The sequence below is a fragment of the Neofelis nebulosa genome, chromosome 17 (genome assembly GCF_028018385.1).
Source record: "Neofelis nebulosa isolate mNeoNeb1 chromosome 17, mNeoNeb1.pri, whole genome shotgun sequence".
NCBI lineage: Eukaryota > Metazoa > Chordata > Mammalia > Carnivora > Felidae > Neofelis > Neofelis nebulosa.
The window spans coordinates 23,324,320-23,341,278 of NC_080798.1; the positions used below are offsets into that span (position 1 = coordinate 23,324,320).

General features: G+C 47.1%; 1 protein-coding gene and 1 long non-coding RNA gene across 2 annotated transcripts; one reads left to right on the top strand and one right to left on the bottom strand.

Annotated features, from left to right (window-relative positions):
* Positions 1-927: 927 nt before the first annotated feature.
* On the bottom strand, positions 928-10,086 carry POP4 (POP4 homolog, ribonuclease P/MRP subunit). Its single transcript, XM_058706653.1, has 7 exons — positions 9,890-10,086; positions 7,884-7,936; positions 6,052-6,275; positions 4,549-4,626; positions 4,320-4,381; positions 2,613-2,714; positions 928-1,456 (listed from the first exon to the last, which is right to left on the bottom strand). Exons 1-7 carry the CDS (start codon positions 9,894-9,896, stop codon positions 1,320-1,322), a joined length of 663 nt encoding a protein of 220 aa, XP_058562636.1. The 5' UTR covers positions 9,897-10,086; the 3' UTR covers positions 928-1,319.
* A 142-nt stretch (positions 10,087-10,228) lies between these two features.
* LOC131499017 (uncharacterized) lies at positions 10,229-15,862 on the top strand. The gene is made up of 3 exons (XR_009255705.1): positions 10,229-10,396; positions 12,462-15,373; positions 15,617-15,862. It is a non-coding gene; the product is annotated as an uncharacterized LOC131499017 (long non-coding RNA).
* Positions 15,863-16,959: the final 1,097 nt, after the last annotated feature.

Below are 16,959 nucleotides of genomic sequence, written 5' to 3' on the forward strand. Positions count from 1 at the left end.
CAGACGGAAGCAGGCACCCTCTGAGCCTTTGGGGGGGGGGGTGTGTAGTGGCACCGAGCAAGGTCTTCCTGCTCTCCTGTCATAAAGTTGGTGTTTACCTCTCCCTGGGGTGTCTCTCCTCCAGTGTGGAGGCCAAGTGGGACATATGACAAAGCTGCTTCTCCTGGAGTAAAGGAAGAGAAAGCTCATGGATTTGCTGCCAGTTTGTCACTAGGCATGTTTCTGGTTGGTCGGCAAAAGCCCACTTCTCAAAAGGAAAGGGGCCGTGGGTCCTTCTGAGCTCTGTGACGTTCCTAATACAGAACACTGGACGCTGGTCCACGCCCTGTCCTTGCTCATGCCTGCCTAGAAGGACGTCAGCTAGCGGCCTAGAGGCACACACCACCACACAGGGCTGGTCAGACAGAACAGCCAAGGCTTCAGATAGCAGAATGGAACCAGGGGCTCAGCTGGGGTGGCACAGCTGGGGACTCAGGCTTGCCTGGTAGATCAGAGCTGCAGTCTTATTTCCCCTCAGCCTACCTTCCCTGGAGCCTAAGAGTCACAGGAATACAACGTTCTGTATACAGGTCCGAGCTCCCAGTACTGAAGAGCCATTAAAGCACACCCTGACGCGGCATGCTGCCTCCGTGTCCCATCCCAGTTCTAATCCCTAGAGTGAATGAGTCCAAAGCCCCTCTGCGACATCACTCCTCACTCTTCTGCTTCCTTGGAAAAGCAAGGGGAACTCCAGTTAGGTCAAGGAGTTCGACAGTGGGTGTGATGTAAAACAACATGTCAGATACACTGACTGACCCTGGGAATCGGGTGCCTGATGGCAGCTGTCTACGGGGTGAAAGTGAAGCCGCCACCCAGGCACAGCCTCTGGCTCACTTCCCTTCCAAACCAGCTGCGTCGGAGGGACTGTTTCTTCTCAACAAGAGCCTATTAGTGCCTACTAATATTTTATTATTACATAAACAACGGATTCATCGCAGACCATTCAGGAAACACAGAAAAGTATGAAGAAGAAATAAAAATCTAATAATGCCACTAGTCAAGTCAACCGTGGTAATCCTGGTGTTTTCTGCCGGTCTTTTCTCTCATGGGAGCAATACAAGTTCAAAATCACCTAGACATGGCCATCCCTACGTTCCCTGACTTCTTCGTTCATTGTGGTGTGTTTTTTTTCTGGATGATGAATTGTTCTTAACTCCAGTGTTAATGGGGTAGAGGTGGTCTATAACTAGAACTGGCCTGGCCATCTTTTCACCGAAAGGCGGGCACTCAGGTGTTTCCAGTCCTTGGGGTCACAAACAATTGCCTCCATAGCAAAGAGCTCACAGGTCAAATGTTCCCTTTGCTTTGAATTTCTTTGCAGATCGCTCACTTGACCGAAGCTGGAATTTGCTTCCATAAATATAGGAAATAAAGCCATCAATTTCCACTGTGAACACACAGTTTAGCTTGGGGATAACTGGAAAACAAAGGAGAAAAAAGGATGAGAAAAAAAAAAATCCTAACAGTAAGTTCACGTTTATGCAGAAACTATTCCTAAAATGTCTGTATTAGAAAGTAAGCTAAGGGGTGCCTGGGTGGCTTAGTCGGTTGAGGTCTGACTTCAGCTCAGGTCATGATCTCGCGGTCTGTGAGTTCGAGCCCCGCGTCGGGCTCTGTGCTGACAGTTCGGAGCCTGGAACCTGCTTCGGATTCTGTGTCTCCCTCTCTCTCTGCTCCTCCCCTGATCACGATCTGTCTCTCTCTCTCAAAAATAATGAATAAACATTAAAAAAAAAAAAAAAGTAAGCTAATAAGAAATGGGAAACCCACAAAGGTTAGCAGTACCAGGATCACAGGGCATTATTCAGTCATGTGGCCAGTTTACTCAGACCGTAGATATAACTCAACACCCAATTTTCAGGGTCAAAGGCTCAAGCCAAATTCCCAGAAAAAGTGCTATAAATAGGTCTTCCCACATCACCTTAAGATGGACTCATGGCCTGTGCTCACGGGGGACACCTGTGTACCATTTTCTGAGGTTTAGAATGAGAATACAAGGAAATGGAAGGCAGCAACAAGAAAAACCAAGCTCCAAAATTTAAGGAACCAAAACCTCCCACTGTGGTTCTGAAATCTCAGATTTGCGGGCAAGGAGTATGGAAATCTCGACAGACCAGTGGTGCACACCCATCTCTGCTACAACAGTGAGCTCTAGCACATCAAGTGGATGACCCAAAGGGTCACCAGAAAGGGAAAGATCTTGGAACACTCCAGGGACAGGCACCACCTTAGCTCCCCCCATTGTCTGCTTAGCCCCCTTCCTCTGAAAGGCAGTAGCCTTTGGGCAGGGTGGGGGGGGTCTCCGTCATAGAAGTAGACTCAGGTGTCTGGAGGCAGACCCTACAGCCCTTCCTTCCATTGTATCAGGCCGAGGCTGCTGACTGGGTGCAGGGATGCCTCAGGGAGAGCCACAGGGGCAAGGATGCCCTCTGAAGGTGTGGACTGCATGGTCAGCAGGTATCTGTAATCTGTGCTGACGTGAGAGACCAAACTGACCCACTGAAGCCACTAGTAAAGGGCTGATGAAGCTGGGGAGGCCACAAACCACAACGCCCTGAGACACAGTTACGTACCTTTTAGGCGGTCTTCTTTGGTGATAATTTTGAAAACGTGCTTTGTTTCCTGTAGAAGGATTCCTGTAACGCCCACGTAGGAGGGGCATTTGGATTTTGTGACTGCAAAAGAAAAGGGCATTTGAAGCCTTGGCCTCTGTGGTGCTGGGGGAGCCACAACCAGCTAGGCAGGGGGAAGTTCCTCAGCTCGACAGGGACCAAGCTGGATGAGAAGTCAAAGTCCCAATCCCTTGCCTGTGGCTTTGTAGCCTCTGGGCTGCTTTGCCAAGGTGTCCTTTGGAGGGCCTGCAGCCATGGGGTCATGGGAAGGACTCTGGAGCCAAGAGGTCACGTGTATGTCTGGTACCACCAAGACCCACAGGCTGCTGGGAAGGGGCCAAGTGTCACTGATGGAATCTGAAGGGACACCTGTCCATCATGGTCTTCCCATGACCTCCCAAACTCTGGCCAGAATGGAATCTTGCTACCGGCCATCGAGCAACGAGTAGGGTGAACTGCCACCACAGGGAGCCAGCCCCTCACCTCTCCTGACCCATGCCCCAGTATAGCCAGCGGACTGAGCGCTTGCTATGTGCCTGGCACTGTTTGAGGTAGCTGCTAGGCACAGCAGTGAATAAGACTGTCCTAGGTTCTGTTCTCAGGGAGCTGATGTTCCAATGGTAGGAGGGGAATGTGTACCAAACCACAAAACTGTGTTTTGACAGCGGTAATTGCTATGAACAAAAAAAGAACAAGGCAATGGGGAGGAGGGTTTTAGTGTTGGTAGACCCTCGGGGGAAGTGACATCTGAGTAGGGGTCTGAATAATGAGAAGCAGTCAGTCTGTGAACACACAGAATTCTGGGCAGGGAGAAGGGACAAATGCAAAGGCCCTGAGGCATGGCCAAGCTTGGTGTGGGAGAAGCAGAAATCAGGCCACTGTGGTTAGACCTGGTGTTCAATAAAGTCACAGGGGCCTTTCAGACCACAGTAAGGAAGTAGAAGAGAAACATGGTCTGATTTCTGGTATAAAACCTTCCCTCTGGCTGCCTGGTTGGGGGAGAAGTGTGTCAGCAGCTTCTACAGGAATCCAGGGGAGATGGTGGAGGCTTAGATTTGGGGACTAGGACATGCTGATGGATGGAGGTGAGGGATTAAGAAAGAAGAAATGTGATCTTTCCCAGGCTTTTGGCCTGAACAGCCAGGGTAAACACTGGTACCATGAACAGAGATGGGGAACCCCAGGGAAAGGGCTGATTTATGGAGAGGCCTGGAGCTGTTTTGGATATGTGCAGCTTATGACACCCATGGACATGTGGGTGGCTACATCCAGTGGACAGGACAGCAGGATGAACAAAGATGTTCAGGGGAAGGTCTGCATTGGAGAGGACAACCTGGGAGCTGTAAGTCCATAGCTGACATTTAAAACCATGGGGAAGTGGATGAAAGGGACTTTCTGTTCAAGGCTGTGGGCAAGTGCCAGCAGCTGCTGTGCCCTCTGGGATAGTAGGTGGGGTCCTTGGGTGGAAAGGTACACAAAGACCATTTAGAGTGTGTCCAAAAAGTGCCCATAACTAGCTTAGGTAGCTAGTTGTCTCCCACTCTCAGTGTTGGTGGTCTGGAAATATCCACATGGCAAGGAGTGTGTCTAACCCTGTAGCACAGAGCTATGGTGCCACTGAGTGATGCCTTGGGCATTCGGGTGACCATATGATCTTAGGCAAGTTACCTGAAACAAGAGCCCCATGAAGATCTGCCTTTAACAGCTTGGCCTGAATCATCTGTGGCTGCCTAGGAGGTAAACAGAAGGCCTTAACATACACCATGATCAAGAGTTCTGAAAGGATCAAACAGGTCTACAAAACATCTGTGGCCAACTGGCACCTAAGGTTGCATTTATAGTGATCATAAGACTTGGGTTTTGCCCCAAAGGGCAAGGCTTCAGAAATGCAACTCACGTGTCTGGCTTGAGACCACCGCACAGATCCCGGATGTACTGTTTCCAGAGTTCATGTAGAGGGAGAAAAAGATTGTAACTGTGGAACCAAAGTCAGAAAGGAGTAAAAAGTTAGGTGACATGAGCTGGGCAATGTAACATCGAGAGAGCACAGAGCATGGCCTGATGCCAAGAATCCTGATGTGGGTCACTGGGGACTGGGTGCAGATCCTAGTTCTACAGCAGATAACCTGACTAAAATCAAGTACCTTCACCTTTTGAACCTCAGTTTCCTCACTGCTAGAACCTTCTTGAGGCTAAGTGAGAAGAAGGTGTTGCCCTCCTTTGCCTCTCCACCCTTCTTGCTGGCTAGATACAGCCTTGACAGCTGGGGCTCAGACACCTTAGACCATGAGGCAACATCCACAGATGACAGAGCAGCCACGATGCACCCAGGGAGGCACTGCCTGGGTTTCTGCCACACCAGCCCAGGATGGTGCTCACACAGACTTCTTTTCATGAGAGAAACAAACTTTGATCTTGCTTAAGCCACTGCTACTTGAGGTCTTCTGTTACAAGAGCTGAACCCGGTAAGCCAGGAGTAAACAGGAGTTGCTGGCTGTCATGTACACCCCCATGGAAGGTAACAGGTGTCTGGAAGGTGACTGAGCAGGTGGTGGGACCAAAGGGAGGGAACAGGTAAGAGGACCTCAAAGGCTGTCCTCTGGGGTCATCAGTACTGGTCCTGTTACCTCATGGGGAGTCTGTTTACATGACACTATTGGTTAGAAAAGTGAGAACCTCAGGCTCACACTTGAAGTGGGCTCTATGGGTGCAGAAGCCAGCAAGGAAAACTGGGCAGGCAGTGGCCCCTTCCTCCACCCAAAGGCCAGCTCTTTTTGCAACAGGGGCCATGGACAAAGTGAATGACTTTGTTTTGTGGGATGTGGGAGGCTATCTGGCTACTGGTGTTGGCATGAGAGTCTAAAACCAGTCCTAAGACGCACATATGCAGAACCGTGGCCAAGGAGAGATGCAGTGTCGGCTGGAGGAAGGAACACATCCTCCCACGGAGTGATGCGTCCCTTTCAGAAACTTCTACAACATGTGGGCAGCACATTCTTTGGCAATAAAACCCCAGTGGATGATTCTGTCTAGTACTATTAAAAGCTATAAAGAGTATATATTAAGAAATATCAGTTCCTCTTTTTCTAGGAAAGCTGAAAGACAAACAGCCTGTTGCCATGGGTAACAGACTCACTTATGGTACGAGTCTCATTAGTTAAGGCTAGGACGGAAGCCAAACACTAAAACAGCAAGAGCCTCACCGCATCTCACTTTAAAAGCCAAGCCCAAACACGGTCTGAATTGGTAAAGGAACGCTGCCCCCTTGTGGCAGAAGTGGGAGAAGCTCCGATAGCTTAAGAGGAAAGGGGCTGCCAACTGGCGCTGGGCTTCCCAAGTCCAGCCGAGACAGGGAAGATTAAGCTGCCCTACGTAGAAAGGCAGGAAAGACTTGGCGTACCTCTGCTGCTCTGGCTTAATGTCAAAGAGCCTCAGCTCCCTCCTCTGCCTGGCAGAGAGGCCTTTGGATTTTTTTTTCTTCTCTTTTCGCTTCCGGCGAGCGGAGTACTCCAGAACGACAGCCTTGCGTTGCAGGTGGTCCTCGCGGGCTTGCTGGCTCATGTGGGGCAAGCTGCGCTTCAGGAAGGCCCTCACGAAGGCCTCAGCCTGCTGGGCTCCCGGAAGCTGCACAGGGACAAGGTGGCACGGTGCCCACTGCTCTGGTTGGGACAGCCCTGGAACCCACGCCCTCTTACACAGCACTGTAACCGCAGATGGGACGCCATCGCGGACCCATCTATCTGCCCACTGAGCCTCACACAGCCACCCATGTGCTGGATGTTAGCTCCCACAGCTGTTCAGATGCGAAAGTCACACTCAAATGCCAATTTGTGACTGCCACACAAAACAGCCACGTCAAAATTCGACTTTCTGCCCTACTTCTTAGAGGTTATTTTGAGGATAAAAAAACCAAAACCCCTTTATATGTGGAAGAAAAGACTTCTCTGACCCTTGGCAGGGAGGAAAGCTTGGGAAACGTATGACAACACTTAATCAGTCATGACCAGAGGAAGGCGAGTTCAGAGAACCAAGATATGGCCTCAAAGGAAGTGATCTGACGCTTGGGAAGCTGGCACCACCTGCTGCTCCAGGGTGGGCCATGCCTTGGGGGGTAGGAATTTTGACACTGTGCCCACGATGCAATCCTCTTTCCTTGGGTTTGGCCCCGTGGACATGTCATGGCTACTCACTAAGTCTGCTCCCGCACCACTTGGGGAAAGGAAGTGCCAATGCATCTCAGCCTCCTGTGCTCAACTTCTCCCACACAGAGCAGAACATCAATTCACTGTACTTAGCAGAGGCTCTTAGGACCTCTGGGCAAAATAACTGTCATAACTATCGTAATTCTTGAAGGAACTCCAAACACCTATGCCTCTCAAGCTGGGAGCTCCACCAATCTACTCCTCATTCAGGTGGCTCTGTCCTACGTCTGCCACAGCCCCAGCGAGCACTGTGTACTGAGGCCCTGCCTCTTCGCTGGGCCATCTCCTGAACCCTGTTGCACTAACCGGGCTGCGAACACCTTGAAGCTCACATGTCAATAATAAGCTCTCCCTTATGGAGGAGAAGAGGGGACAAGGGGGGGCATCAAGATGTGATTCACCTCGTCTTCAAGGTAGCTCACAGTAAAAATGGCAGCTGGCTTCAGCTTTGCACCTTTAGATACTAACTAAAGACTCATGATCATCATCATTATTACTGCGAGAGGACAATTATTTGCTTCTTTTAAATACCTAAGTAGTCCCTCTTCATGGAGAAGCCAGATAAAGGAATATCAATCTTTTAAAATCTTGGTTTCATGTTAACTCCCTCAAGAGGAGTCACCAGGGGAGCTTCTGCCAAACTGACAAAGCATGTGTGCAGCATCCAAATATAATCCATATATTCCACTTATGAAATGTGATTTGCCTGCCCTCTTCAAGAGAAAAGGGGGCACAGTGACAAAGTCAAATGATAGTGCTCACCGCGCCAAGTTTCAGGTGGGCATAGCCCAGTGACCTCAGCACAGTGAAAGATGACACAAGATTAAGAAGTCTTAGTTTACCAAACAAGATAAGAAGAGGCGAGCATATGGAAACAGGCCATCAGAACAACAGATCTTGGCTGAGCCTAACACATCTACTAGAAAGACGAGGAGTAAGATGTGGGAAAGGACATCTAAAGCAAGACTGGAGTACTGAGCCATTCTGTCATCACCTCTGTTGTTCCCAGACTTCCTGCCATGCACAGTACCTGAACATCGAACTCTTTTGCCTCTTTCTGAGAAAAGGCGTGGTAGATCACACCTGGGGGATTAAAGCAAACAAACAAATAAGAAATGATAATTCCTATTGGGTATGGCTATAAAGCAAAGACTTTTCTAACTATGAAAATAACTCTGCTTACTTAGAGATAGAAGAAGATTGGGTGCTATAAAGAGCACAGCTTCAAAGCTTTCTTGGATGCCTCTTATTCCCCCCCACCCCCGACCACCCATCTGAGAAGTTCCGAAGGTGTGCTTTAGAACAGTGCTTCTCAACTGTTAATTTATGTAAGCATCTCTAGGATCTCATTAAAATGTAGACACTTGGGCCCCAATCCCAGATTCTGCATTTGTAACAAGTTTCAGATGCTACTGCAGTTCAGCAGACCACACTAGGAGCTTGGTTAGGAGCTTGAACAGTTGCTCTAGAAGTCTAATTAAGCAACTCATTTAAAAGTTATATGATAGAGGGGTGTCTGTGTGGCTCACTGGTTAAGATCTGACTCTTGGTCTTGGTTTCAGCTCAGCTCATGGCCTCATGGTTCTTGAATTTGAGCCCCACATTGGGTTCTGTAATGGCAGCGCAGAGCTTGCTTGGGATTCTCTCTCTCTCCCTCTGCTCCTCCCCTGCTCTCTCTCTCAAAATAAATAAATAAACTTAAAAAAAAAAAAGTTATACACTAGAGAGTCCCAGGATGCAGATGGTAGGAAATATTACACTTTGTTGACTGTAAGATGTTAAAAAAAAGATTTTTCACATTTTAACATCTATGAAATTGGGATGTATCACACAATAGATGGTGTCCTAAACTGATAAAATACAGTAGGTCTTTATTCAAGTTCAAAATATATATTGATCAATGTGGTTTTGACCTCTAAAAACTTCCACATTTCTTAATTTGCCTGAAGAATAAAAAGATGGCTGTAGGCACAGAGTACGGGTGTGAATGCAATAAGAATAAGACAAAGGCCTGGTTTAAGGGTCAAAAGACTAGAAAATATGGTTTACACAATGCTCTATCAATCTCACTCCAGGTCCCTTATGCTTCCTTGAGTACATATGAAAAAGCAAACTAATGTGTTATATATTATATTATATTATATTATATTATATTATATTATATTATAGAGTCTGGCTCTCCCTCAGATGGAAGAATGGGAGTAAAACTTATTTCTAAAGAACACCCAGGAACGACTTTGCTTCAACTGTCACAGTTGTTTCGACATGAAAGTCTTTTCTGAAGCAATATATGTAACGACTATCCAGCATTCATTACTTGCCATGTACCTGGTTAAAAGTTACATATATTTTCCCAACAATCCTTTAAAGTGGTTATTATTCCTATTATGCACACGAGAAAATTGCAGCTCATATAAGCTGAGACACGTAACTTGGTAACAGAGATAGGGAGTGGCACAGATAGAAATGAAAATACTGATCCAAAGACCAGCTTTAACGGTGTCTACACTCCCCTGGGTGCTTGCTCCCCTCCTTGGCATTGCTATCCTTTGCTCAACTCCCCAGTCCTGGGTTAGCGATACCATTCCCCAGCATGCTCCCAACGCTTTCCACCTGACAAGGGTCGTTCACAGAACAGCAGGAAGGCTGGGCAGATACCACTACCAGTACCTTACAGAAGGGGAAACCAGGTCGTAAAGAGTATCAGGGCCTTAACCACCGTCACCAAGTGGGAGGCAGTGGAAAGAGAGGCGGTAGCCCAGTCGGCGGTAAGGTCTTGGGCCCTCCTTTAACACCACACACCATTGAGCAGGCCCCTGTGGGGGACCTGCCGCCAGCTCTGACATCAATACTTGGCTCAGACACCGAGCCAGGCCAACCGGGACTCTGGGCCTCAGTTTCACTTATGTAAGGCAGGACAATTCCCACACCAGTTCCGTTTGGACTTCGCAGTGACCCTGTTCACCCACTAGCACCAACTCCCCGACCACTTACATCCCACCCCACCCCAGTTTCGAGGCCCTGCACCCCGCTTACTCTTCATCCTCGGGCCGCTTCCGGTGCGCTCTGATGACGTTTCCTGCGGGCGTCGCTCACTCTTCTTCACTTTCTTCAGCAGCCCTCGGCCATCAGAACTTCTCTCGCTAAAGTTTGTGGTGAAGACACTTCTTGGGCCCAAGCTCGCAAGGCACGCTAAATCGCCAGACGGACACGCTCCAACTCTGCCGGGATCGCAGGCGCGCAGGGCTGCTGTCAGATGGCGCCGCCCGTGACGTCACGGACGCGCGTCGACCTAAGCTAGCGCATGCGCCTGGAAGCGGGCCTCGCTGCGGCGAGAGGTGCTGCTGGTCCTGAGGGTGTATCTCCTGTATGGAGGTTTTTCAGCTTGCGTGTCCTATAGACGGAGGAAGGTCAGAAGCCGTGGGGTTGCGGTTAGGACTTGTGGACTGCTTGTGAAGAGCTGGAGTAGAGCGAGGCGAGCCAACTTGAAGAGGACCGCGGGGACGTTGGGGACCAGGGGAGGACGGCAATGGTGGGAATGAGGTCCGTTGGAGTCTTTAATCAGCGTTCTCTACAGATTAACCGAGGCGCTGAAGTTGGGATAGAAGGCTTAGGTTATAGTTTTGTCCTGCTGTGTGATCTCGCTTTAAGTCACTTCCCATTTCCAGGCTTCCTTTTCCCCAACACTTGTGAGTGGGCTGGGCTTGATAGTCTGAACGTTTTCTTGAGACGCTAGTGTCTGTCAGGAAGTTAAAAGGCAAGGAAGGATTCTTACTGCTCTGGAGAAGGGTCCAAGAATTGTGGCTTGGAAGGCCTGATGCACACCTCTCAGAAGTGACCTGGTGTGCAGGCTGAATTTCTGCTGAGTGCTGGGCCTGAGCAATATGGTCCCTGTACTTTAAGTCAGTGAATTTCAACTTCGGGTGAGGTATAAAGTCCTTTTAAAGGAAAAGAAATTCTCAGGGAACCTGGAGAATTTATGTACACAGATCCTAGTTTGAGAAACTGATTTGTTTTTGGATGGTTACCTTGTGCCATTTTGATCTTAAACTTAAAACTGCAGGCCCTGAAATTCAGTGGCTTGTCCTGGTGAGCCTGAACCTTATATATGTATATTACCATCAAAATGGAAACACAGCATTTAAACATATTGCACTTGAAGATGCCTGAGAATAGTTAGGGGTTTATGGGACTAAGTTTAAGAAACTGTTCTTGGGGGTCCATACCATATGAACTACTAAATGTGAATTTTAAAATAGTATCATGAGACACTCAAAGATACTAAGAGCCAATTTCTGTGCTGTAGACTCAAGGGGGCCCTTTTGAGCAGGACCTTTGTGATTATGGAGATAAGGGAGAAGGCAGACTTCTGTCCTTGAGAGCTTCTTTTTTAGGGGTGTTAGGATTATTTAGCTCCCAGCTGACCCATTCTCAAGTAGTCCAGTCATCCTTGGATGACTGCCAGTCTTCCACGGAATTCTGTACTTGTGTTGGGATGAGCACTCTCAGAACTGCAGTTACTTCATAATTCCCTGATCACTAAATCTTTTTTAAAACAAACAAACAAACAAAAACAAACAGGGTTGCCTGGGTGGCTCAGTCGGTTAAGTGTCTGACTTTGCCTCAGGTCATGAGGTTTGTTTGTGGGTTCAAGCCTCACGTCGGGCTCTGTGCTGACAGCTCAGAGCCTGGAGCCTGCTTCAGATTCTGTGTCTCCCTCTCTCTTTCTGCCCCTCCCCTGCTTGTGCTCTGTCTCTCAAAAATAAATAAACGTTAACAATTTTTTTTAAACCCACTTTATTATCCTCAGGAAATAATTGTTTATGTATGTACAGTGACACCTGTCTGTACAGATATTTATATTATTATGATTGTTGTTTATAATAGCGAAACCTCAGAAACAACTCAATATTCAACAGTAGTGGATTAAATAAATGAAGCATGTGCTAATTAAGTAGGTTAATTAAATGCTTTATAATCACAGGGTAAGCTTCAAAAATTCAGATTCCTTAGTACCTCTAGAGATTCTTATTTAGTAGATGGGTCCCAAGAATCTGTATTAAAAAAATATTCCCAGGTGATTTTGTTGAGTAATTAGGTTTGGGAACTACAGTATGGTACGTTTATAGAACTTAATAATTAGAATACCACACAGCCATTAAACAGATTCCAATTTTAAAAAGGTTACAGAATATTAACACAAAACTAAATGTGTACACAAAAAGGATTGGAAAGACATACTGCTATACAGGAAGGTTTTTGTTTGTTTTTAAACATTTATTTAGAGGAGAGAGCGTGAGCAGGGGGAGAGTCAGGGAAAGGGAGAGAGAGAGAGAGAGAGAGAGAGAGAGAGAGAGAGAGAGAGAGAGAATCCCAAGCAGGCTCCCTGCTTTTAGTGCAGACCCTGACACGGGGCTTGCACCCAAGAACTGTGAGATCATGACCTGAGCTGAAATGAAGAGTCAGACGCTTAACCGACTGAGCCACCCAGGTGCCCCTATACAGGAAGTTTTTCATGGCTGTATAAGTGAAAGTGAGTTTATGAGAGATTCTTGTCTATTTTCTAAATTTTATTCAAAGAAAATAAGACAATTTTTTCTTTTTATAGCTATAAATGATAAACTCTCAAGCATGGCTACACCTGTGTTTTCCCACTGGTGGCTTTGTGAAGGTTCCATAGGAAGTCAATGAGAGCATCATTGCAAGTGATCTTCCACGCCCCACCCCCCCAAACAACTTGTGAAAGACTTCAAATATGCAGAAAAATGAAAAGAAGCCTACAATGAACACCCGTGTGCTTTTAAGTTCTACAGTTAGTATTTTGCTCTATTTATGCAGGTTTCTTTTGATTGCTGCTTTAAGACATTCAAACTGTTAGGCTGAGCATTCAAGAAAAGTTTCATATTTAAGCTCAAAAGATTAAGCCTCAACTACCATTAAATAAGTGCATATCTATGAAAATTAGGACCTGCCTTATAAACAAACACCAATAAGGCATAGAGTGAGGTGATGCCTGTTAAAGCAGCTCCTGGCACAGACCAACAGTTTGAGATGACAGCCGTCATGATCTGCATTCTCATAAACCTGCATCAGCTGCAGGCATAGTCCCTGAGGCTCAAGATTAAGAACTTCTCTGACCCTGCTTTGCCTTTGATCTGTATGCTAGCCCAAACGTGGCATATTGATTGATAAGGGGAGCTGGGAGTGTTGGTGGTGGGGGACCTGGACACAGTGGCACCAGCAATCATTCCTCAGGCTTAATAGTGCTGCAGGAGACTAGGCAGTAAGGTTCCATTGCTAACACTGGACATTCCTGCTAGGCAAGCCCTTTTCTGCTGGCTATTGGGTGCTCTGGCTACAAGAATCAAAGAGCTAATGCTTACAGGAGGATGATATATCTCTTGTCCCTCTGGTCAAGAGATAGCACTGTGCTCCCAGTCAATTTAAGGCCAACCATTTAGAAATCTGAGCAGCAGGGACTATGACACTTAGTATGTGTGGCCAAATAACAGTTTCTGAAATCCAGGTTTCTCAACTTTTTCAAAATCCGAAAGTTATTCTTCAAGGCTACCTTGATCCTAGATCTCTGAAATGTAACATTATAGATTCTCCCGGTTCCCTGAAGAAGTTGCATTCTCAGCTGAACGACTGAGGAAAGCTTGGTTTGGGTTCTCATGATGGAGTGTCTGAGTGAAGAGGAGGGTCTTTGGAGGTCCCAAGAGATCTCCTTCACTGTATTTAAGGGGCAATTCCTGAGGCATTTGAAAGATTTGCGGGGAAATCACTGCAAGCTGCATGGAGCATGTGTGCATGCACCCCATGCTTCCCCTCCCGTGTTCTCACCTGTGCTCGGTGTTGGGGAAGCAGCTCCAGGCCTAAGGGCTATGTGTTTACATGTGTATGAGTCCATTCTGGTATAAAATAAGGGAAAGTGGATGGGAGAAAGGAGCTGATGCAAAATCACTTCAAACTGAAATTGGGGTAGGGTTAGAAAGCAAAGAGACCTGGTTTTCGTGGTATTTCAATCCCAAAGCCCTGCTGGATTTAGGGGACGGACTTCCCCTTTCAAAATATTTGAAGCCAGAGGGGGACCTGAAACTGTTTAAAAATCTGACTTAGTGAAGAGGTCAGGCCCTCAGCACAGCTGCCTGACAGGAAAAGGTCAGAGAGAGATGGAAACACCTCTTAGTTTTCTTCAGTCTGTTCTTTAATATGCAATGTACAGCTTAAAATTTGGAAAGCAATATATCTGCCATGCAAAGAAGTAGGAACTGTCACCCATAATCTAGAGAACAGTCACCAGAACAGAGCCATAGATGACCCAGATGTTTGAATTGGAAGACAACTCTTTAAAATACTTTTATAATACTTTAAAACCTTTAAATGCTATTATAGGAGGAAGAGTCTGAGGTGGTAGCATAGGACGACCCTGAACTCACCTTTTCCATGGGCACACTGTATCTGTACCTAACAAAGAGAAGAGTTCTTCCTGAAGAAGTACTGAGGGCTGATTGAACAGCTGCTGCACAACAAAGGATGACACAGCAAATGGAGACACAGTAATGATGGGAAACCCACCCCTGAGACTATGAACTATGATAGTGAGAGATAGCATGGAGGGACCCATGTGCAGATTTGCCTGATCTGGGGCATAGCAAAAAAAGAAAAAAAAAAAAAAGTTAAAGGGCAACTAGACTGTAAGTAAGGAAACCCATTTACTAACACTAGAGGGGCCACCAATGGTGGGGAGAACTACTGGAACTCTCTCTGGGGTTGGGGGCACAGGCAAGCACCATTGTTTATGTTTCCTCTCCCTCTTGATAGCATGAATGGGAGCAGAGCCCAGGCGTTCTGGCTGGCCTGCCACCTCAGTGAACCCTGACCCCTAGTCCACACTAGCTGCAGCCATTCCACCCAAAAGGCCTCCTGCCTGTGCTCTCCCCAGCTCTAGCTATCACACCAGGCTGGCTCTGGCCTGAAGCACCCTGAGGCTTGCTGACACATGCCTGCCTCAGCTGCAGCTGTCCCATCAGGGGACCATCTGCATGGAGGGCCTCAGCCTGTACCCATCTCAGCTCCAGCCATGCCACCAGGGTGGTCCCAACCTGGAGCACCCCAGGACCACCTGGGCCATGCTTGCTTCAGTTTCAGTTGTTCTGCCAAGGTAGTCCCAGTATGGACCACCTTGAAACTCCCCAGCCCACATACTAGCTCCAGATTTTCTGCCAGGATGGCCCCATGCAGCATCACAGGACTACCCGACCTATGTCCACTCCCATCTCCAGCTGTCTCCAGCTGCCAGGGGGACTCTGGTTCAGAGCACTCTGGGATCTTTAGGCCCGTGCTCACCACAGCTCCAGCCATCTCACCAGGATGACCCTGGCACAAAGTGCTGTGGGACCTTCTAGCCTCTGCCTGCTCCAGCCCCAGCCAGCCAGCCAGCCAGTCAAAGTTGCCAGGCACATGCAACCTATACAGGGGACATTCCTACTCAAGGTTACTCCTTCAAAACTAGGAGAGGTAGGGGCGCCTGGGTGGCGCAGTCGGTTAAGCGTCCGACTTCAGCCAGGTCACGATCTCACGGTCCGTGAGTTCGAGCCCCGCGTCAGGCTCTGGGCTGATGGCTCGGAGCCTGAAGCCTGTTTCCGATTCTGTGTCTCCCTCTCTCTCTGCCCCTCCCCCGTTCATGCTCTGTCTCTCTCTGTCCCAAAATAAATTAAAAATGTTGAAAAAAAAAATTAAAAAAAAAAAAAACTAGGAGAGGTAGTTGTTTTTCTTAATTCACAGAAGCAAACACAAAAAATCAAACAAAATGAGAAGACAGAGGAATATGCTCCAAATGAAAGAAAAAGACAAAACTTTAGAAAAAGAACTAAATGGCATGGAGATAAGCAATATACCTGATAAAGAGTTTAAAGTGATGGTCATAATGATGTTTACCAGACTGAGAAGAGTGCATGAATTTAGTGACGACTTCAACAAAGAGATAGACAATATCAAAAAGAATCAGAGTTGGGGGCGCCTGGGTGGCGCAGTCGGTTAAGCGTCCGACTTCAGCCAGGTCACGATCTCGCGGTCCGTGAGTTCGAGCCCCGCGTCAGGCTCCGGGCCGATGGCTCGGAGCCTGGAGCCTGTTTCCGATTCTGTGTCTCCCTCTCTCTCTGCCCCTCCCCCGTTCATGCTCTGTCTCTCTCTGTCCCAAAAATAAATTAAAAAACGTTGAAAAAAAAAAAATTAAAAAAAAAAAAAAATAAAAAAAAGAATCAGAGTTGAAGAATACAATAATTGAAATGAAAAACACACTAGAGGAAATCAATAGTAAATTAAGGGATATAAAGAATGGATCAGTGATCTGGAAGACAGGATAGAGTACCCAAACACCAGAAAGAAAAAATAATTTTAAAAATGAAGATAGGTTAAGGGACTTCTGGGACAACATCAAGCATCCTAACATTCACATTACAAGGGTACCAGAAGGAGAAAAGAGAGAGAGAGAGAAAGGGACAGAATACTTATTTGAAGATTTAATACTTGAAAACTTCTCTAACCTGGGGAATGAAACAGATATCTAGGTCCAGGAATCATAGCTTCAAACAGAATGAACCTAAGGAGGGTTTCACCATGACACATAATAATTAAAATGGCAAGAAGGAACAATAGAGAATCTTAAAAGCAGCAAGAGGAAAGCAAATAGTTATGTACAAGAGAAGCCCCATAAGGCTATCAGCTGACTTTTCAGCAGAAACTTGCAGGCCAGAAGGGAGTGGCATGATATATTCAAAGCGCTGATAGGAAAAAACCCTGCAACCAAGAATATTCTACCCAGTAAAGTTATCATTCAGAATTAAAGGAGAGATACAGAGTTTCCTAAACAGAAGTTAAAAGAGTTTATCACCAATAAACTAGTCTTGCAGAATGTTAAAGAGACTTATTTATGCAAATAAGAAAAGGCCAGGAGTGCCTGGGTGGTTCAGTCGGTTAAGTGTCTGACTTCAGCTCAGATCATGATCTCATGATTCATGAGTTTGAGCCCCATGTTGGGCTCTGTGCTGACATCTCAGAGCCTGGAGCCTGGTTTGGATTCTGTGTCTCCCTCTCTCTCTGCC

Excerpts from the sequence above, each read along its gene's own strand:
- POP4 (XM_058706653.1), bottom strand. Across the intron at positions 4,627-6,051 it reads ATTAAGCCAGAGCAGCAGAG|TTACAATCTTTTTCTCCCTC; the intron begins GTACGCCAAGTC and ends TTGGTTCCACAG. Across the intron at positions 4,382-4,548 it reads GGTGGTCTCAAGCCAGACAC|GCAGCCACAGATGATTCAGG; the intron begins GTGAGTTGCATT and ends TTTACCTCCTAG.